Source organism: Pipistrellus hanaki (assembly GCF_964339955.1).
Source record: "Pipistrellus hanaki genome assembly, chromosome: 8".
NCBI lineage: Eukaryota > Metazoa > Chordata > Mammalia > Chiroptera > Vespertilionidae > Pipistrellus > Pipistrellus hanaki.
The window spans coordinates 49487141-49504816 of record NC_140510.1 but is presented as its reverse complement, the minus strand read 5'-3'; the positions used below and the strand labels follow the sequence as shown (position 1 = coordinate 49504816).

The 17676-nt window shown below is 38.9% G+C and overlaps 1 protein-coding gene across 4 annotated transcripts; it reads right to left on the bottom strand.

The window, feature by feature from the left end:
- Positions 1-689: 689 nt before the first annotated feature.
- On the bottom strand, positions 690-10835 carry HNRNPA3 (heterogeneous nuclear ribonucleoprotein A3). Of its 4 annotated transcripts, none has more exons than XM_084892370.1 (11): positions 10679-10835; positions 8292-8414; positions 8054-8200; positions 7762-7972; positions 7452-7541; positions 7273-7368; positions 7098-7175; positions 6500-6643; positions 5221-5343; positions 5052-5121; positions 690-2279 (listed from the first exon to the last, which is right to left on the bottom strand). In XM_084892370.1, exons 1-10 carry the CDS (start codon positions 10748-10750, stop codon positions 5069-5071), a joined length of 1137 nt encoding a protein of 378 aa, XP_084748496.1. In that variant the 5' UTR covers positions 10751-10835; the 3' UTR covers positions 690-2279; positions 5052-5068. The 4 variants fall into 4 exon arrangements, with proteins under 4 accessions (XP_084748496.1, XP_084748498.1, XP_084748495.1 ...); XM_084892372.1 differs by having other exon boundaries at positions 10745-10809; XM_084892369.1 differs by lacking the exon at positions 690-2279 and adding an exon at positions 4588-4958 and having other exon boundaries at positions 10679-10831.
- Between the last annotated feature and the right edge of the window lie 6841 nt (positions 10836-17676).

Genomic DNA, 17676 nt, shown 5'->3' with positions numbered 1-17676 from the left:
GAATTAATAAGGTACTTACAGCTGCAGAATATAAAACCACTGCATAGAATATAACCAGTGTTGAATACAGAATGTGTTGCAACCCAATTAACAGCTTACCAGTCCCATTTAAGACTCAATTCACAAATTATTTCACTTACCATTTTAACAGTTAATGCTAAGAATCCATATAACTTGTTATATTTTTATGTCACATTTATCAAAATCCTAACTCAAAATTGTTCAAACTTTAACAGGTGGCTTTATTTGGGTTTAAGTTGCAACACTGTCGTTTAAAACTACTTGATCTCATGAAAGCTTTTGCCCAACCCCATCATAACACAAAATTTCAACCAGCCAATCCAATGACTATAGGAAACCTAATACTGTGTGGAAGGAGTCCCCTTTTCATCCTCCCAAACCATTTTTCACTTGCTCAATTATCCTTAACTACATTCCTCCCCTCCCCCAATAAATCATTGATCCCTCCGATATCACTTAAGTATGTACATACTGTTTTTCAAGGCTTAAATCCTTAAGGGGCAGTAAGCTTTCTGTTTAAGATATTTTTCCATGCCTATTTCCCAGGTCAATGTTTTCCAGTGAATAGAACCCACTTTCCCATGTTTCAAATCATTACTTATTAAGTATGTCATATTCACCTATAGCATTTAAATTTCACGGACACTGTGAAGTGACAAAACAACACACACATTTCTAAAAATAGTTTAATGAAAAAGTTAGCTTTCTGTAAACATTTCATTATCCTACAAATGAAACATTTGAATCCATTGCAAACCACCTCTTTTAAGTCTTAAAAATCAAGACATTGAAATATAAAACTTTGAATACTCACACAGGCTAATATGTTACCCCTGTACATTAGCATGCTTTTCCCTATACTTTGTGACGTAATTACTGGAAATCCAAGATACTGTCATTAACGAGAAATGTTTCAAATTGTGACTTCTAGATTGGAACTCCTCAAACCAAGCAGATCTCAATTGTTGTTCCGTAACAAATGGTCTTTATTACCAAATTTTATTCATTAGGACGTGTGTGTGTGTATGTGTGTGTAAAGGTAGGATTTTTTGGTTGTGTTTTAAAAATATGATGTGGAAAGCAGTAACCTTGAGTTGCTTTGACAAAGTTTGCCTTGACTATTTCCCTTATGAACTTTGCTTATTGGTGTTATAACTTAAGAGCATCACATTTTTCAGTAATGACAGTGTAACTACATTTAAATTAAATCACTTTGTTTCATAAAAAATTAGGTGGACTGAAAAACTTTAAAAAAAAAAAAAAGAATGTTTATCTTGGGAAATCTGCTTCACTAAAACCATGCTGTAAAATAAAATTCATCAAAATAATTCTCTTGCTCAACACTTCTAAAGTGGTGTAGAAATTTAGTTCTGGTTTAGATAGAGTGCCAGTCATATTGTGAGAAAAACTCTGGTAAAGTTACTCTGATTTATGTAAGAATTTGTTTAAAATTTAGAAACTAGTTTCATTTTAAGCATCTATCCCCCAGGTGTTGTTTTTAAAGTGAACTGTCAAATTTCAATATTTAGCCAGCCCTTTTGGGCTAGCAATAATAGCCCTTAGGTAATCACCAACTGATCTGCACAGAAATTAATAGTTTAATTATTCTTTGGGAAGTTTTCTTTTTAAAATGGAACATTAGAATAATTAGGTGCCCACTGCTTCTGATTAACAGGTTAAATGACACAAACACACACACACACACACACACACACACACAAAAAAAAAAAAAAACACTAAAAAGAACCAAATTATTTATGCCATTCATCTAAATTTCCTGATTTTATATGTAATTTATATATTAGGCCACATGAATGAAGACCATTTTTAATTTCTGTCAACTGGCAATTTAAAAAGTTCATCCCAAGGTTTTCCCTAGAACGAAGACTGGCAGGCTCAACGATTCTGTTATAACAAAGTCATGCTTATTACAATACAAAACTGCATTAACTTGAGGTCACCTCCCTTTATCAAAAACTGACTTTGCCCTAAAGACACCAACAATGAATTATGTACATGAGGCCACACGCCACTCAACATGAACACTCATGGTTATTTGCAGGGAAGTTTTAAAAACTGTTTAAAATGTTTTGGATAGTGTACCTAGTAGTTTTAAATGTGTAATATGAATTTGTAGGGAAACAAATGGTGTCATCAGGTTTTACTGTGAGCTACAAACCTTACCCAGCCAGAAACCTTCGTATTTAAGATGGTAGGAAAGACATTCCTCATTTAGGCAAGAAGGATTCTCATTCAACCTGCAAATCAAAAAGATTACTCTTACCTTGCTTTACAAAGAAGTACTCTTTTAATAAGTGAAAAAATTCAAATTCAAGCCTTACCTAATGCTTATTGCCCTTTCTTGCAGGTCTAAATGCTAGACCTAGTGACTGTGGCAACTATCTCTCAATGATGTTCCAAAAGGCGAAGAGCTCCTTCCTGCTAGACTTTCTTCGATATTTCAGTTGTAATAAGCAGATTTAACTAGCTTTTGAAAAGTTGCTCACTATCATCATAGTATTTTATGCCTTCACTTCTCAGTTGAAGCTCTTGCTGCTGCCTTGTCATTCTTTATTTATGCTGACTTGTCCATACTCAAAAGGCTGCTGAAGTCCTGTCTTAGTGAGTCTCCTTTGATCCACACTGTGCTCAAAAAGCACATTTTAGGTCCTTTAAAGCTGGTTAAATCGCTCTCCTCATGGCTTACTTTTCCACACTGTTCACAAGAACTAAGCTAAATACAACTTATAAACAGGTCACATACACAGATTTCACCTGCTTATAGGTTGCAAACATCACTTACTGAAAATATATTTTCACTATTAAACTAGTTCCAGAACACAGAAAGTTTGTTAATAGTACAATTAACTTCATATGCCATTAAAGGATACTGTCAAGGTTGTGTCAAACAATTTCACAAAATAGAAACAGGAAATGTTAATCGCCCCCATTCCTTCAACCTTTATTATATGAATAAAAGAACTTTAGACAATTTAGCTCAATTTTAATGTTTCCCAAGCATTTTGACCAGGTACCCAGGTTTAAATTATAAACATTGACAGTGTCCATTTATAGAACCACACTTGAAGTTGTGAAGACTTAACCATTTACTAATATTTGCCTATTTTCTACGCTGCTTATTCACATACGTCCATTAACAAATGTCATGTTGTCTGTTACATTTATTGGTTTGTGAGTGTTTTCTGGAAAACTGCAGTATCTGTGAAGACCGATTTCCATGCTGGCATTGCATGCATCCAAATATTAATGCACAGAGGCACAGAATTAGAGCAACAAGAGAGCATATGCAAACACTAGCACGCCCCACTCCCCTTTTTATTGCTTGTTTTGCTTAGTATTTCTTAAAACAAAAATAAGAACCTTGAATTCAATGTTCAACTGCCAAAGAAATAACAACAGCAGGGCACATACTTAGGGCTTGAATGAAATTGTAAGCACTACGCTGGCGCAAAACAGTAGACATTGGTTTTTTATATATATGTATATGACCTTATCATCTAAAAATCTTCTCACCCCGGGTCCTCCAAACAAATAAGCTCATTCCAACATGATTTATGTTTAAGCATACACATAGAATGACAGTATTTTTTTGGGATTTTGAATAAGAACTCAGACAATCCAAATTTGAATTCAGATCTTTGGGAAGTGGGAAGCTTGTACTAAGCAACTATGGTACACTTTGGCTGCATTATGTCATTTGGGCCAATTATATCTAGACTCTCCTTGGTTTCATCCAGTAAAATGTAGAGGGTACAAACAGGAAAGCATGCCCAGCCAGTGAAGGGTTCAACAATGCATGGTTTTTATTCTCTTGCTTTGAGAGCTTATATAAAAAAAAAAATTAAACCAAGGAAAATAACGAAATATTTATGGGCCTCTTGTGCTTTAAAAAGGAAAAAAAGGTAGCCACCAATTTGCTCAAATACAGCAGGCTTAGTGGTCCTATATTTTGAAGTCTTAAAAAACGGTTTTTTAATGGAAGAGGAAGGAAAAACATCCACTACCCCTTCCCAGAATTTAAACAGAGGGCGGCAGCAGACATTCTTTACACCCAAATAAAACTATGGCAGTAGTTCACATGTGACCAAGGTGAATGCAGAATGGAGATGTTCTAAACACAGCTCAGACTCTCAGCAAAGCCAACACACTAAAATCATGATTACATTTGGAAAGAAAATGCACAAAAACCAAATAGGAATTTTGAGAGTTTTCATTTGAAGGTAAATCTTGATGTCATCAGAGTCACAAATATGCTAATTTAAATACCCAATTCTATTTATCTAAAACACACATTGCAAACATACAAATATCTATTCTCTCCACATATCAGAGCCCATTCATTTCATGTTTGGAAATGGGGAGAATAGATTCCCCTTAAATTGCAAGTCAGTAGGTGTTTCTTTACAGTTAACTTTAGCAAAATTCATACAAAATAGTGATTAACAATGATCTTCTTTACTTGTTAACTCACAAGGAAACACCTTCAAAACTGCATTTTGTTAAAGTTTCTGTACTAAAATGTAGAAAAACTGAACTACACAAATATTGAAAAGTTAAAAATTCCTTAATTTTTTATTCCTGGTACCACTACCACAATTTACAGGGCAATATACCTGATGTAATGAAAAGAAAAAGAAAAAGACAAAGCTACAACAGATAAAAGACCTCAGGAATGTACATCTAATTGACACTACATTGCATTAATCAATAGCTGCACTTTTTGCAAACTGTGGCTATGACAGTCCTGAACAAGAAGGGTTTCCTGTTTAAGCTGCAGTAACTTTTCTGACTATGGATCATCGTTCCTCCTGTGGCAGATTTTTACAGTTCCTCTAATGCATTTGGGACGACTGTCTCAAAGTAACCTGCAGCTTTCCTGACAACTCCTCGCTCTCTCTCCTGCTAAGAACTGTAGCCTGTTGAATAATACAGGATAAAAAAATTATTACACTCAGTGAACAGTTCCACATATGCTTTATCATCATATTAAAAATTTAAATTATACCTACCCTTTTCTGCTGAGTTTTTAGAACCTTCTGCTACCATATCCACCACTTCCACCACCAGATCCATAACCACCTGGAAATAATATAGGTTAACAGTTTTAAAAGAAATATTATACATGAGTTTGTAAATTAAGAAGGCTATAAAAAAATTTTAATGAGAAATATTATTTACCACCATAGGGGCTGCCCGAGCTTCTTCCACCAAAACTACCCCCCTTCATGGGTCCATAATTTGATTGCTGTTGTCCACTGTAATTTCCAAAATCATTATAGTTTCCACCTCCACCATAGTTACCTGAAATTACAAAGGTTTTTTATTTGTGGTTAATTTGCACTATTATTTCCCTCTTCTAAAATACGTACATTATCGTAACAATCATGATAGCATACTCTACAACACTAACTTGCAACTCCTTGAAAAGAGATTTTAGAGCTACCAAATTCTCTACACCACAAACTGAGGCTCACTAGCACAGCTCAGACATGGGATAAGGCAGCGTTTTTCAACCGCTGTTCCGCGGCACACTAGTGTGCCGCGAGATGTTGCCTGGTGTGCCGTAGGTGCAGACAAGACAAGAATTTTATAATTTTTCACTATTTTGTTTACTTAATATTTCATAATAAAGTAATTATAAAATACTTTCTTTGTGTTTATTTGATTCCTATTCAAGAGAATTACTTTATATATAGTCAATATAGGCACAGAGTTAAATTTTTTAACATTTTCTAATGGTGGTGTGCCTCGTGATTTTTTTCATGAAACAAGTGTGCCTTTGCCCAAAAAAGGTTGAAAAACACTGGGATAAGGAATGAAAAGGAGTGAAAAATGGTTCCAAGAGCATGTGTCTGAATAGCTGTCATATTTTTTTATAATTGATGCTTTACTCCAGCACATTCTCTCCTACATACCACTAACACAACCAAAATTGTCAGTTTGATTCACTCTAATTCTGATGTACTACAACTTTTAAAACAATAGAAATTATTCTAAGTTAATTTAATAAAAATCTTTTATTGTTGATACATTAATAGTTCAATGTAGTCGATTAGTGTCCTGGAGTAATAATGCAGTCTTGCTTATAGTCTGCAATGCATCTTTGACACACTGAGATTTCAAGTGATTTTCTCATTTAGACCCCAGATGACACCCTATTATTCATTTTAACAATTTACAATTCCCATTTGTCAAGTTTAAAATTGCTTAGCTTTAGTAAACTAAGCAATTTTAAACTGGATAAACAACTGATAAACAATCATTTCAAGTATAGAGTTGAATGCATTTACCAATTTACTAATAAGCACAATAAAAAAAATTTTAGTTCAATTACCCATTAAGTAATTTCTGATTTTACAAATTATGAAATTTGACCAAATGTTACGTTTTAACACTTTTAAACATCTGAAATGGAACTATAAACAATAATGAACACTTAAAACAAATCAAAACTTACCACCAAAATTTCCCCCTTCATTGTAACCATCGTATCCTCCACCACCGCCACCATATCCACCACCTTGGTTTCCATATCCTGGTCCACCACCACCACCATAGCCTCCTCTACTACTATAACCAGGACCACCGCCATAGTTGCCACCTAAAAAAAATTGGGTCACAAAAGCAAATATGTAACTGAATTCTAGTTTGTATTGCATTTAAACCACTAGAAAATAAGTCAATGAATTGATTTAGCATTAAAGCTTGGTTACTAGAACCAAGAAATCTGGGCTAGTAAGAATTTAAGATAAATGCTTAAATATATTTTAATATTAAATTTTTATTTTTAATTCTTTAAATTTCACTGAAGAAAATAGTGAAGTCTCCTGAGATATTATGCCAGCTTCATTAACTAGTACAATAAATGTAATTGGCCAAAATAACTAGCTACTGTTAAATTCTTAGGAGAAAATAAGTTTAGCCTTTTATGATATTAGTTTAGAACCATACTTTAACTGTCAAACCATTCAATTTTGATTGAAATGAAAAAATAAAAAATAAAACACTTGTCTATAAAGCCAGGAAACAAAATATGAATTTTTTAAAAAACTTACCATCACCTCCAAATCCATTATATCCACCATCACCTCCTCCATAACTACCTCTGCTGCCACCTCCGCCACCGTAGCCTCCTGCGGAAAAGCAAGGCATTAATTTAAAAAGTGTAACATTCAGCCTACAAACAAATTTTAGGAAGACACATAGTTAGAAATAAGATAATCATCCTACCTCTTCCACCAAAGTTTCCACCACGGCCAAAGTTACCTCCACCACCTCCAAAGTTTCCTCCCCGACCCATGAAATTGCCAGATCCACCTCCACGGCCTTTAACACAGGCAAGGAAGATCTTTAAGAATCTTACAAACACCACTCACATTTATTGTTTAAGTATGTATGGTATTACTCACCTCTTTGTGATCCAGCAGACTGCATTTCTTGTTTGGAAAGGGCCTTTTTCACTTCACAATTATGCCCATTAATAGTGTGGTATTTCTGAACTAAATTTTTTTTTTTAAATCAAACAAACAAAAGTTACTTGGTGTTTGAAAAAGCACATATAAATGCTATCCTTTAGCACTACACATAACATTAAATATCTAGGATGTTACCGTTTGTTTCTTGATTCGGATGTAGTCACTTTATGAAAACTGAATATACTTTATGCACAATACAGTATAAGTAATTTAGCAAATTTAGTGTAGTCGACTTGCTACTTACCAACAATTTTATCAACTGTATCATGATCATCAAAAGTTACAAAAGCAAATCCTCTTTTTTTCCCACTCTGCCTGTCCTCCATAACTTCTATGGTTTCAATCTTGCCATACTTTTCAAAGTAGTCTCTCAAATTATATTCTTCTGTATCTTCTTTAATACCACCAACAAAAATTTTCTTCACTGTTAAATGGGCACCAGGTTTTACAGAATCCTACAAGAAATATGCAAGTTTAAAAAAACCAACACAAAGTTTTACAACAATCTCACATTATACAACATGGTATTAAAATACCTCTCTAGAAACAGCTCTCTTTGGTTCCACTACACGTCCATCAACCTTGTGTGGTCGAGCACACATTGCTGCATCCACCTCTTCAACACAAGAGTAAGTTACAAAACCAAAGCCCCGGGAACGTTTTGTTTGGGGGTCTCTCATCACCTACAAAATAAAGAGTTTTAAACCTTTGAAACACTTCTCCACAAGCCTTTCTACCTCTCTCTAAAAACTCTTTTGTCCTTTAGTAACTTACCACACAATCTGTGAGTGTGCCCCATTTCTCAAAATGTTCTCTTAAACTGTCATCTGTAGTTTCAAAGCTCAGACCACCAATAAACAGTTTTCTCAACTGCTCTGGTTCCTTAGGATCATGGCCCTGAGAAAAAAAACCAACACATTTTATTTATATCTTTTAGTGAATTGCTAAGATGCACAAGCATTTTAAGTTGCTACAAATAAACTCAATATCAACTTCTGTACTAACACTTTGTCCAGTTAAAAACTGGAGTAGGATCATACAAATCAACTTAATAAAGGAACCAAAATACCAAGAAAACCTATAACCATCCTTTTAAATGCCAACATCACTTAACTACATTTTAGTCCAAGGGAATCCCCAAAATCAAAAATCCCTTAATTTTAAGCTACAAAGGGGCTTTGGAATAGATTATTTCTGTTGTTGCTACTAAGAAAACAAAATATTGTAGAAGCAGTTTTTCATCCATGCCATTTCTTCTCATGTCAAGCATTAATTTTAAACCAAAGCTCTGAGGTACAATTTAAAAAGTTTTGAGTGGTATTTTTAAGAAATGTAAAAATCTTCCTTACATTCCCTCTTTAATTCCAACTGTATAAAAAAAATAGAAAAACTACCATTATCTGAAACATTTAAAACCTTACTTCCTGACACTGTTGTCGATTTGGCTCAGATAAATTTTTTTTTTTAAGGCGAATTCATGTCGCTCCCCACAAAACTCTAAAAAAATCCATCACTGCCCTGGCTGGTTTGCCTCAGTGGATAGAGCATCGGCCAGCAGACCAAAGGGATCAAGGGCACAATGCCTGGGTTGTGGGCTGGGTCCAATGTGCAGGATGCAGCCAATCAAATGATTCCCTCTCATCACTGATGTTTCTCTCTCCTCTCTGAAATCTATATATATACATATACATACATATATACACACGTGTGTATATGGGCAAACTGGATTTAAGTATAAAATTTATTGCTTGAGCTGAAACCGGTTTGGCTCAGTGGTAGAGCGTCGGTCTTCGGACTGAAAGGTCCCAGGTTCGATTCCGATCAAGGGCATGTACCTTGGTTGTGGGCACATCCCCGGTAGGGGGTGTACAAGAGGCAACTGGTCGATGTTTCTCTCTCATCGACGTTTCTAGCTCTCTCTCCCTTCCTCTCTGTAAAAAATCAATATATTTTTTTAAAAAATTTATTGCTTGAAAAAAAACGAGATTTTCCTTAAGGATATGGACTGAACTATTTTACAATTTAATCAATTACATGAATTGCCATTTAATCCATGCATTTAAGATATCTTTCATTCCAAGTCCTTACATAAAAGGGCTCACATTTACATTCTAATGTCTTCAGGGTCTTCTAATGGTACAGTTGTTAAGGTATAAGGAAGATACTGTCATATGCTAGGGAAAAAATGTTAAATGATTAATAGCCTACAGCATTTAATTCACTTATTCTTATCTTTTCAAGTCCTGGTTAAGTGCATTTAATAAGCAACAACAAAATGACTTAAAAAAAAATCATACAACTATGCCTCACATTATATTATCTCAGGCACATGAAAAATGCAACTGTGGTTGCAGTCCGCTAAAATAAAAATCCCAAAACTACAACCAGAGCCATGAGGGAGGAAAAAGATCCTTAAAACTTTAAGTTCCTGCTGTATAAGAGTGCCAAGAGATGTATAATTATAAGTACTTTAGCAAGAACAGATCAGGAAGTATTTCATCGCAGCAAACATTTTAAAATTTTATCTTTAACTGGATGCTGCGAGAAAAATAGGTTTTATTTCCTTTCGTCTGTAAGGCCTAAAATCCTGTCGCCCTAAGTTCGGGAAAAGCACTGCGCCCAAGCCTCGAGGCCATCTGCGGCATTTCCTGCCGGGCCGCCTCCTCTCTCTCCCTTCCAATCTCGCGCTCTTTCCCGGCGGCGGCGGCCATTGCGGGCCAATGCGCCATTTCGTAACGCGGCGGCGGCGGCGGCGGCGGATCAATGTCAATGTGGCCGCCGCCCGCCTGCTCGCTCTCCCGGATGTGCCTGGCCGTCCCTCCCCTCCCCCACCGCCTCCTCCCAACCGCTCCCGCCCAGGCCCGCCATGCCGCTCTCGGCCTCAAACCCGAGGCCGCGCGGCCGGCGGGCCGGCCCGCACCCGGAGGCCTCCCCGGCCACGCCGCGCCTCCAAAAAGGGCCGCCTGTGCAGCCGAAGAAGAAAACGAGGCGGGCGAGAGGCCCCGAGGAGGCCTCCGAGGCCCGCTCCCTTCCCCCTCCCACCGCCCTTCTCCACGCAGAGCGCGGGACCGCCAACCCGTCCACCCGGCCTCCCCGCTCCCACCGAGCCAGGCCCCCCACGCCGGCCACTACCCATCAACCCCCCGCTCTCCCCCTAATACCTCCTCCCCCCGGCGGCGGCGGCGGCGGCCGGAGTCGGGCTGGGGGCGACCGGGCGGCGGTTTTACCTCCATTTTGAGACCGGACTCGCCTCTTCCAACTCGAGTTCAATATGGGACCGAGAGGAAGAGGCGGGGCCAGCCGTCACGTGACGCATTTTCCGCGCGCCGCCGACCCGGTGGAGGAGGAGCGCGCTGCGCGAGGGGCGTGGCTAACCGGGCGCAAAGAGGCACCGGACGAGCGGATTGGCGGGTTGGGAGCGGGGGCGTGGCCGGCCGCGGGAGCGCGCGCGCCCCCTCAACTTCCAGCGCGGCGCCGCCCTTGCCGCCGTTCGCGCCGGGGCCGCTGCGGGGGACGCCTGCCCGGGCTCGGCCAATGGCGTGCGCACACGTCGGGAGAACTTCTCGTGACCGCGCGTCACGGGAGAAAGGGGCCTTTTCCTTTCTTCTCGCGCTTCTTTCTTCTCCCTCCCTTGGAGGCCTAAGGGTCTCAGCGTCCGAATGCATGCCATTGCCCGAGCCTGCATGAACCCACGCTGTTTCCCCCCGTTCTTTAAGGTCCCAAGAAGGGCCCCTCGGCCCCTCGGCTTCTCGCATTTTTCCCAAATACAAGCGGCCCGTTTCTGTGCCTGCGGCGCCCATCGCGAGTGCCTGCACGAAAAACCCCTGTGACACCGACGTAGGTGAATCCCGAGCCTTTGGAGAGGCCTCCAAACGCGGCTCACACACTGAGCTTTTCCCCTTAAGGACCTGCGGGGGGACTGTCAGTTCCTTAGGTTCCCACGGATCTCAGATCTGTCGGCAGTATTTCCCAACATTGTCCTAGTGACTCGGAAAGCTGAAGAGCTGAAGCAGCTTTTCCTGGGGATGGAATTGAGGGAATTGAATGATTTTCAAGACCTTAAACGTGGGGCAGCAAGGCATGCTACCTGATGGCCAGTAACTTACACCTTAATGCTTCTAATTGTGTTGTTGTGAAGCATAATGAACAGGATCGATGAAAGAGCCAGAAACTGGAGATGCACTCCTTTTTTCGGCCCAGCTAAGGGATTTTAAGTCATTTGACGTAAATGAGCTCCAGTGTTAGTATTTTTTAAATGAAGGGATAAGATTTGGTAATAACCAACACTTAAGAAACCTCAGTTAATCTATAGGCCCAAGGATGCTGGTGAAAGTGTGTAATTGACAAGTATCCCTAACCATAAGAAAGATTAGGAATTGAATCACTTACATTGTAAATTGTTTAAACGCAGTTTGTGTTGACAAATAGAGGGAATCGCTTGTTTGGGACTTGGAAAAAAAGGAGCACAAAAAATAAGAATTTGTTAATGTTTATTTAGCATTGCCCAAGCATTACAGGTGTTTTATTGGGCAGGCAGGAACAAAAGGTACTTTGTTTCAGGGCAGAAACCAGCCACCAGGCCTTAATAACTTGGATGAAATAACCCTCCAAACTAGCCGCCTCCTGTTGCTCTGATTCCAGAATCAACAAGCAAACTGTTAGGCATTCTGCTTTCCAGGCACTCTGATACCCAGCAACCGTAAAATGTGTACCCTGAGGGTCTCAACATATGAAGGCTTCTTGAATTTACTATGAATAGTCATGGATATCTTGATTTCGTTTTTTTCTTTTTCTTTTTTTAAAATATATTTTTGTTTATTTCAGAGAGGAAAGGAGAGGAAGAGAGAAATAGAAACATCATTATGCTAAATAATGAGAGAGAAACATTGATCAACTGCCTCCTGCATGCCCCACTATTGGGGATGGGCATATGCTCATCCTGGAATCGAATCAGAGACTTTTCAGTCCACAGGCTGACACACTATCCACTGAGCCAAACTGGCTAGGGCGATAACTTGATTTCTGATTCAATTCTGAGTTGTAGAAAAACGAAACTTTAAAGACCTTAGGAAGATGGCATTCATACCAAAGTAACTAGTGAGAAACTGCAAGGGTGATTGTGAAAACTGATCACTTGACACACATGTTGTCTAGGTGTTTTCTAACCAATTATTTTAAATCAATAACTTGTGCCGGGACCGGTTTGGCTCAATGGATAGAGCGTCGGCCTGCGGATTGAAAGGTCCCGGGTTCGATTCTGATCAAGGGCATGTACCTTGGTTGCCGGCACATCCCCAGTAGGGGGTGTGCAAGAGACAGCTGATCGATGTTTTTAACTCTCTATCCCTCTCTCTTCCTCTCTGTGAAAAATCAATAAAATATATTTTTAAAAAATAAATAAATCAATAATTTGTGTTATTCTTTCTTCTTTGAATTGCATTAAATTCTTATATTAATTTGAAAAATGGTGGGAGATGGGATACTAAGTACTTCCATCCAGGAACATGAATGCCAGTCCTAAGGTTGGAGAGAGTAGAAGACAGATTTTATAAATTTCAACTTCTTTCATATCACAACATATGCAGAAAACATTATTTTGTGTACAGCACACAGGTTGCATAAACAGAGATTTGGAGACATCTAAATGATGGCTGGTTAAAAAATTCATAACATTTTCTTTAAATTATATAATTATGCTAAAAAATACAATGTATTAGAGAATATATTAAAATTCATTTTGAATAAAACATTCAAATAAAAAATTTCCACATTTTTTTCATGATCATTTTGAACTTGTTCCTATGAATATGTTTTCATATTAGGTTTTATGGTTGAAATGGCTTTATGCAGTTTCTGATCTCGACTTTTTAATGATAAACTTCTCATATTATGAATAGTAATTATCAGTAAAGGACTCTGATCGCATAAGTGGGTGATAAAATATTAAAACCATGTTATACCATCATTCAAAATTTACAATTGTAATTATATTTAAAGAATAACAACTCCTTTTATTGACAAATGTAATGTTGAAATTTTATATGAACATGCAGATGAATTTCAAACTAATAGTACATTTTTATATCAAGATTTCCACAATGAAATTCTAGCATATGTTGTCAATAGCTAGTCTGAGGGCCATTAAAAGAGATCATCGTGCCCTAACCGGTTTGGCTCAGTGGATAGAGCATTGGTCTTCGGACTGAAGGGTCCCAGGTTTGATTCCAGTCAAGGGAATGTACCTTGGCTGTGGGCACGTCCCCAGTGGGTGTGTGTGTGTGTGTGTGTGTGTGTGTGTGTGTGTGCAAGAGACAGCTAATCGATGTTTCTCTCTCATCAATGTTTCTAACTCTGTCCCTCTCCCTTCCTCTCTGTAAAAAAATCAATAAAAAAAAAAAATTAAAAAAAAAAAAAAAAAAGAGTTCGTCGTCACAGAGAAATAGAAATAGCCACTATCTCTGGCTGGATATATCAGGAGCATGTTGTCCTGATGCACTGGGATTGCTGGTTGGGGCACATATAGGAACCATCCAGTGAATTCATAAATAAGATCAACAAATCAATGTTTCTCTCTCCCTTTCTCTCTGAAGAGAAAGAGAGAGAGAGAGAGAGAGAGAGAGAGAGAGAGAGAGAGAGAGAGAGAGGAGAGAGAAATAGCCACTATATTAAGGGCAATGCTGGCAGCTGAGCCCACCGGGAACCCCACTCAGTCAAGGCTTCTCTCTCAGGTCCCTGGAGCTGTGTGCTGTCCCCCTTGGGCACCAAGAATGGAAACTTGTGCATTGGTTCCATGATGTCGGGTCCATGTTGGGCTTTGCAGATAGCTGTCCATGTGGCAGGTATCCTTGGCCATGCACAGACAGAAGAATGTTAAGTGTTGGTTGTTGTTTACAGTGCTTGGCATACACCCCAGACTACTCAGCACATGCTGCCCTGAGGATCCCTTAACAAGGCTGCTCATGGACAAAGATACTGGCCCAGGGGTTCTGACCTCCCCTGATCTCTCTCAACTGCCTCGTCGCAGAAGGGGTCAGTTTCTCACCCACATTCAGGACACCAGGATGCCATAGTCCACTAGTTAAGAAGCACTGTCTAGATTGTGCAATTCATTTTATGAGTGAGGAAGCTGTAATGCAGATCAAGGAACTGATTTTTTCCAAGCAAATTATGGCAGATTCAGAACTAAAAGAAAGAGACTATAAACTGAATGAAAATATTTTAGATAGGACAGTAATTTTTAGAAGGGAAAAATTGTAATAAACTGAACTTTGTCATTTACTACTGCTATATTCTCAATAAGTAAAACACAAAACAAAAATCTGTTCCCTCAAATCCTATTACACAGCTTAGCTGGCCTGGCTCAGTGGTTGTGCATCGAACTAAGAACCAGGAAGTCACAGTTTGATTCCCCGTCAGGGCACATGCCAGGGTTGTGGGCTCAGTCCCCAAAAGGAGGCACACAGAGGCAACTGATCAATGATTCTCTCTCATCATTGTTTTTCTATCTCTCTCTCCCTCTCCCTTCCTCCCTGAAATAAAAAATATATATTTTTTAAAATTTTATTGTACAAATTTGACCACAGTCAACAAGTTAGTATACATGGTATCCCCCCAAAAATGTATACACACTGAATAATTATTAATTCCAATGCATTAAATCTGAAGAGAAATGTCAATTGAGCTATCAGCTGTAAAGTGTATATACATTTTGGGGGACACCCTCTATATCCTCTTACATCTTTTTCTAGGCCTAATCAATGTTTTAAGTCTGTATGAGTCTGTATAACCATATTGGCTTCATTTATACAAAAATATATCAACCTATCCAGATTGATCTGAAATTTCTTTTTTACCCCCATTTAACAAACTAGTCACTTATCAAACTCTTATGTGCTTGGCCATACTAGGTGCTAGAAATTATCACAGTCAATCACACATTATTATACACTTAACATGTATCTTGCACTGTTCTAAGCACCTTGTGTTCCTGATCTTATTTAATTCCCCTAATTTATTCTCATTTTTTAGATGATGTTAAAAAGAAAAGCCACAAGCCCAATATGGTGTCACTTCTGCTAAAAGCCCAGGATACCAAACCTAAACTTAATACTTAAGTAATTGTGGTTTCTGCCACTCCCAAGAGTGGAATTTTAAACCAATCAGCCTGGAATTTCCTGACCCACATTAGTGAGGTAATCTGTCTGATAAGACCCTCTGCCTCCCCCTAAGGGAAGGTTTCCTGGATTGAAATAATCCACTCTCAATTTAGTCTCTTCCTCTTTCTGCCTATGAAAACCTTCCATTCTGTACAACCCTTTGGAGCACCCTTCTAGTTGCTAGATTGTATGCTGCCAAGTTTACAAGTCACTTAGTAAAGCCAGTTAGGTTGAATTTTGCTTGAGTAAACTAGGTTTTAGGAAAGTTGAATACATTTCCTGGGGTCATATAGGCCACACAACAAAGGAACTGAGGTAGAATGTCATGTCATAGCTAGCTGTATTTACATTTTAATATTGAAAATAACACCCCTTTCTTCTATATTTTTGTCAAACATCTGCCATGTTCACTACCTTCTTCATCATGTCTACAGAAACTACTAGAGTGCCTGGCTTGTAGTAGGCCATTTATGTATTTGTCATTGAATAAATAAGTGAATGAATGATGAATGAAATATTTTCAGTCACGTCAGTGCCCCTCGTGTCCTACTGCATAGTATGTGGGCCTAGTGCAAGATGAAAATGCAGGGCCCTTGTTTAAATTTTATTAAAAATTTCAAGATACAGACATCAAATCAGTAAGCCATGCCAGGACGCTTCTGGGCACAGGACCCTGTGTGACTGTAAAGGTCACAGGCCCATGAAGCGGCCCTGGTGCCTAGGGTAGTGCTCTCTTTAGAGCAGGATCTCCCTTTTGAGAATTTTTTTTTTTTTAATTTGCCATTTTATGATTTACTTCCACTTCCTCCTTAGTCACTAATTTCTTAAGTTTTCTGCCCTATGCTACAGAAATTCTTCCTTCAAAGTCACAAATGATTATCTAAATGTTAAATTAATTTTCCTATTCTCAATGTTAATCCTCCTATCTCACTCAGTTTGGACTACTTTAACAAAATACCACAGACTGGGTGAATTAAAAAACATTTGTTTCTCATAGTTCTGGAGACAGGGAAGTCTATCAGGGTGCCAACATGGTTGGTTTCTGGTGAGAGCCCTCTTTCTGGTTTACTTGCTGTATCCTCCTAGGGCAGAGAGAGGGCTCACACTAGCAAGCTCTTGTGTGTGTGTGTGTGTGTGTGTGTGTGTGTGGTTTTTTTTTTTCTTCTTCATTTTTTTTTTCTTTTAGTTTCAAAGAGAGGAAGGGAAGGGGAGAGAGAGAAACATCAATCATGAGAGAATCATCATCGGTTGCCTCCTGCACACTCACTGCTGGGGATTGAGCCCACAATCCGGGCATGTGCCCTGACCAGGAATTGAACCGTAACCTCCTGGTCCACACTGGCTGGGCATATTTCTTTTTAGTAAGGGCACTAATCCCATCGTGGGGTTCCACCATCATGACCTTATTACCTCCCATCTCCCAGTATTATCAGATTGGGGATTATGGTTTCAACATACAAATTGGAGAAGGGGTGTGTGTGCAAACGCAGTTCATAACACCGCCCTAACCCAGAGATTAAGATTACTATTGCCCATTCTTCCCGTTTGATGCTCTCCTCCCTTGTCTTTATTAAGGACACTGATTCTTCCTTTCGGGGCTGTCTCTGCTTCTTTCTGGATCATCCCCTCTTTCATATCTTTTGCCCTCTGTTTCTATAAGGCTTTGTTACATAAAGGTTTGGAACCTCTTGAGGAACTTGGTGAAATGCACCCATTGCTCTTCCCAGAGCGACCACTCTCCTAGGAAAGAAGGTGTGAGTGAGGTACAGGCCTGAGAGGCCACAGGGAATTTGTATGTGCCTCCTGGGAGTCTGAGGTAGCGGTCAGGTCTGATTAGTGGATTAAAATGATGGAAAGTATTACACTCTCTTTCACAAACACACATACAATGAGTGGGTAATTTAAAAGGTGAGGAGGTAACCTGACATTAGAAGTACTGATGAGTCACACACAATGACTACTATATCTCAGGTAGGTTCCAACTTGGACCTTTGAAAGGTTAA

Bases quoted from the DNA above. Each gene is read 5' to 3' on its own strand.
- HNRNPA3 (XM_084892370.1), bottom strand. From the start codon at position 10,750: ATGGAGGTAAAACCGCCGCCCGGTCGCCCCCAGCCCGACTCCGGCCGC. The intron at 7,542-7,761 runs GTAAGTAGCAAG...AAAAAAATTTAG, and splicing joins TACAGTTGATAAAATTGTTG to TTCAGAAATACCACACTATT. The intron at 5,344-6,499 runs GTAAGTTTTGAT...TTGTAATTTCAG, and splicing joins TGAAGGGGGAAATTTTGGTG to GTAACTATGGTGGAGGTGGA.